Source organism: Penaeus monodon, chromosome 43 (genome assembly GCF_015228065.2).
Source record: "Penaeus monodon isolate SGIC_2016 chromosome 43, NSTDA_Pmon_1, whole genome shotgun sequence".
NCBI lineage: Eukaryota > Metazoa > Arthropoda > Malacostraca > Decapoda > Penaeidae > Penaeus > Penaeus monodon.
The window spans coordinates 23,078,770-23,083,839 of NC_051428.1; the positions used below are offsets into that span (position 1 = coordinate 23,078,770).

The window sequence follows — 5,070 nt, forward strand, 5'->3', positions numbered from 1 at the left end:
ATGCTACAGCAACACATGTTAACCATACAGAAACTTCATAATATGCAGAAACTGTTTAGTTGACGTCGTAGAGTTTGGAAATACTTAGCAACCCTTCCATCACTCTCCCCTCCTGCTTTCCTCCTTCATCCATCTGTCTGTAACCTGCTCTTCCATCATTCCCTCCATCCATCCCTGATACTTACGTGCACCCTTCTTCCTTGCCTCACCTATCTCTTTCCAATCTCTTTGTACCTCTTTCGCTCCATCCCGCCCCCCTCATTACCTGCCTCCTTCCATTCCGTTTGAGCTCTCTTCCCTCCCTCAATCCACATACACTTTGCCACATATACTGCTTGTACCCTTCCCCTCCTTCTATTCTGCTAGTATTCTCTCTTTCCTTCTTTGATCCTGTTTACACCCTGTTCCCGCTTTAAACCCTCCTCCCTTCTTCCATCATGTTTGCACTCCCCCCTTCCTCATGTCCATGATTGAATAAATGCCAATGCCATTTTTGTTTACTGACCCTATTTAATATTAAACACTCATTTTCCTGCTGGCTGACTTTTTTCCGTTCCTTTTGTTTCTGTTACTGTCACTTTGATCTTCGTCATTAGTGAAAAAAAGGGAAGGGGAATTAAAGTATTTCGCAAGAAGTGAAATGGAAAACCATACGCGATACATGGAAGTTCACGCCGCTGGCTTGGGATATCCCGGCTGGCGTAGCGGAGAGGTAGGGGAGGGGGATGGGAGGCGGGCACCAGTTCCAGTATATAAGCGACGTTGCATCTTCAATTCTCTACATTACACAGCTATCCTCTAACCAACAATGAATGTGAGTACTTGTAGCAAGATGCATCATACTATATATATATATACTTTAAATCTAACAACAGTAAACTAATATGTATCATGATGTATTATTTCGTCATCTCTTCTTGCAGAGTATCAAAGCCGTGATTACGTGTTGCCTCCTGGTGGCCGTCTCCGCCGGTGTAGACCGAAGAGGAGGACAAGGATCCAACAGATTCCTTCCTGGAGGCTTCGGAGGCGTCCAGGGAGGCGGTTTCTTCGGCGCTGGTATTCATGGTGACGGAATCCATGGTAGTGGAATTCATGGTGGTGGTATCCATGGAGGTGGCATCCACGGTGGTAGTGCTATTATTGGCGGTGGAATCTCTAATGCCCCAAGCCAATGCAGATATTGGTGCAAGACTCCGGAAGGCCAAGCCTACTGCTGCGAGACGGTGCATGAACCAGAGACACCTGTTGGTACCAAGCCACTCAATTGCCCACAAGTCCGTCCTACATGCCCACGATTCCATGGACCCCCCACTACCTGTTCCAACGACTACAAGTGTGCTGGCCTCGATAAGTGTTGCTTTGATAGGTGTTTGGGAGAACACGTATGCAAACCTCCCTCATTTTTCAACAATCACCTCCCCTTTTAAATGTGGTTATCGCTAGTAAGGAATTATTGGTTTTCCAGTTTATAATGGAAGATAGGAAATCTGTGATGTGTAGATATTCATTCTTTAATAATAATTTTTTTATATATAGACATCTTGCATTGTTTAATCCCTGGATCTAAATTATAATCAAACTGAACATGGATATGAAGTACAATCAACTATAAACTCCCACTTTATCGCATTGCGAATGACGTAAAATACATTATATTAGATAAAGGAATTTCCATTGAAATCAGTTTGATTAAAACTTCCCACGTCCCACTTTACCACTGTCTTCAAAATTATGAAAGGTCTTGTGAAAACATACATTTTCGTATAGACATACGCACACTTCCCCTTCCCTGCCTGCCTTCCTCCATTCATCCATCCTTCCTGTAACCTGCCTCTTCTTCCATTTCCTCCTTTCCTCTCACTCTTCCTCCCTCCGAGGATTAACTATTGTATAAGCATTTGTAAGAAAAAAATACAAAGCACACACCCTACATTCGATTATAAGATGAATGTGACAGCGGTATTGATACTGCTAAAAATATGATAAATAACACTGTACACGTAAGTTATTAGATTCCACCCATTATTTTTTAAGTTTCTTTTCCCTGATATTATTTTTTATTCAGGTATTAATATATCATTTACTGATTAATTAATTATTAGCTAATTATCTTTACGAAAAAAAGGGGGAAAAACAGCAGAGACACAGCGGGAGGAGGGAGGGAGGGTGACTTAAACAGGGTTCTGGAAGGCAACGTCACTGAGCACATGGCTGATGACGTCACAGAGGAAAATACAAGTCAAGTAGCCACAGAATTGAGTGTTGCCAATGTAAAGAACTGTGCTTCCTCTTTTTTTCTGGCATATAGTATTTTCATTTTCTATATCAAATTAAGACCGAGCTGAAACTTCGCACGTGTAAAATAGACTTCCGCCGATTCTCTATCCCCTGAACCCTTATGAAACTGATGTAGAAGAGACATTATGATAAAAGAAGTAAGGATTAAGATTGTTAGGGAGTTCTTCCTCGTGATTGAGGAAGGCGACTATATAGGTAGCAATTTTAGTAGAAGTACAGGTAAATACTGATAATCAGTCTTTCTGTTTCAAATGCCAGTTTTGTATAGATGACCACAAGACTTCATTTTAGTGATTAGAAATTCTGCAGACTCACATTATCTAATCAAAAACAGAATCTCCTGTTAACTGACTTTTCCGTTTTCTATCTTTATATTTCCATCTTTGTCATCAATGAAAATAAAGAAAGAAGAATCAAAGTATTTCGCAAAAAGCGAAATGGAAAACCATACGCGATACCAGGAAGTGCCGCTGGCGTGGGATATCCCTACTAGCGAAGCGGAGAGGTAGGGGAAGGGGAGGGGAGGTGGCCGCCAGTTCCTGTATATAAGCGACGTTGCACTTCCACTCTTCACATTGCACAGCTAACCTTTAACCAACAATGAATGTGAGTGCTATTTGCAAGATGCGCTACACTATTTAGTTCGACAATTTATAGAGGCATTTTCCTGTTTATATCCTGTTGCGAACTCGGTTGATCATAAACCAGATATCATTCTACTTTAGCAACTATCAGCCAATATGCATCATGATAGATAATTCCCTTATCTCCTCTTGCAGAGCATCAAAGCCGTGATTGTGTGTTGCCTCGTGGTGGCCGTCTCCACCGGTGTAGACCGAAGGAGAGGTGGACAAGGATCCAACAGATTCCTTCCTGGAGGCTTCGCTGGCGTCCACGGTGGTGGAATCCATGGCGGTATCCATGGTGGATTCCACGGTGGTAGTGGTATTATCGGCGGTGGAATCTCTAATGGACCAAGCCAATGCAGATATTGGTGCAAGACTCCGGAGGGTCAAGCCTACTGCTGCGAGACGGTGCATGAACCAGAGACACCTGTTGGTACCAAGCCACTGATTGCCCACAAGTCCGTCCCACATGCCCACGATTCCATGGTCCCCCCAATACCTGTTCCAACGACTACAAGTGTGCTGGCCTCGATAAGTGTTGCTTCGACAGGTGTTTGGGAGAACACGTATGCAAACCTCCCTCATTTTTCAATAATCATCTCCCCTTTTAAAGGTGGTTATCGCTACTAAGGAGTTATTGGAGTTGATAAAGGAAGCTAGGAAATCTGTGATTTGTAGATATTTATTTTTATTAATAAATCCTTAAATGTTTATACTTCATTGCACTTCTTTGTTCCCTTCCTTTACGTTATAATAATGAAAATGAATGCGAAAAAAATAATCTAAATATATACTGATCTATCAATTTTTTATTAGGTAAGAAATCTATGATTTCATAAGGCTACTTTACGTTAAAAACTACGAATACTTAAGGAATACTCAGCTTTCTGATGTTTGTTTATCCCCATGATCCCTTTTTAATAATGGTTCTCGGACTTTTGTATGGAGTAACCTGGATAAAGCGGGGGGAAAAATAATCCATTTATCCTTTTTTATTATGATCTCCCCTTTTAAAGATGTCTATTGTTAATAAGGGGTCATCGGTTGCAAATAGGAAAGTTATGATTTGTAGATATTTATTGTCAATAAGAAATCAGTATATATATCCCCTTGTATTTGTACAACCTGCATTTGATGGTAATCAAACTGAACATGGATATGAAGTACACGGATCTCAACCAACCACAAAGGCCTACTTTATCGCATTATGAATAGCGTTAAACACAATGTTATAGGCATTGGTGTCGATAGAGATTTCTTTGATCGAGACGTTCAACCCTCTGGTTATCACTATCCTGAAAACGATGAAAGGGCTAACGAATATACAAATGTTTACATATATAACCACATGCGCGCAAACGCATGTATACAAACGTGTACATAAATAGGATGTATATGTATATATCAGACCGCCTACTCATACATACACATATGCCGCGAACACACATTCATATATATATATTATATATGTGTTTGTGTTTGCGTGTGTGTGTGTGGATAGACAAATAATTACGCATACATATGCGTATATGTTTATATAAATATATATTTATATGTGTTTATGTATGTATATATGTGAATATATGCAATATGCTATCGTCCATGCAGATATTTAGAAAACAAGAAGAGAAGATGCGAAGCTACAGCAACTAAAACAAAATAGCCGAAAGGTAACTGAACAGGAGAAAAAACAGTGACGTCATAAGGTGTGTGGCCGAAGTCACAGAGTGAAGGACAGATCTTAAAGCCAACGAGTAAAGTGTTGCCACCTTCAGGAATCTCTTTCTAATTCATTCAGTTCAGTTGACGCGTAGAGTTTGATTATATATTTATATTTTTTTATTAGGAAATATACGACTATTACATCGCTGTGCATACGAGTTCAGTTCTATCTTTATTAATTCTGAGATGTTTTATCCTAATATTATATTTGTATCTTACCTCGGAAAGTACACGATTAATCCTGAATATGTTTCTGATGAAATACTATGTAGTGGTATGCAAATCTGCTTAACTAAATATAGAGCATAGGTACATAGAAACTATTTAGTCTGGCGTCATCGAGTTCGGAAAATACCAAGCAACTTTTCCTCGCACCCTCCCCCCTCTCTTCCCCTTCCCCTCCCGCCTTCCTCCCTCTATC

General features: G+C 40.3%; 1 protein-coding gene and 1 pseudogene across 1 annotated transcript; both read left to right on the forward strand.

The window, feature by feature from the left end:
* Positions 1-742: 742 nt before the first annotated feature.
* Positions 743-1,540, forward strand: LOC119568032 (DEAD-box ATP-dependent RNA helicase 52A-like). Its single transcript, XM_037916420.1, has 2 exons — positions 743-814; positions 924-1,540. The coding sequence occupies exons 1-2, from the start codon at positions 809-811 to the stop codon at positions 1,428-1,430; spliced, it is 513 nt and encodes a 170-aa protein (XP_037772348.1). The 5' UTR covers positions 743-808; the 3' UTR covers positions 1,431-1,540.
* A 1,237-nt stretch (positions 1,541-2,777) lies between these two features.
* Positions 2,778-3,647, forward strand: LOC119568205 (annotated as a pseudogene).
* The last annotated feature ends 1,423 nt before the right edge of the window (positions 3,648-5,070 follow it).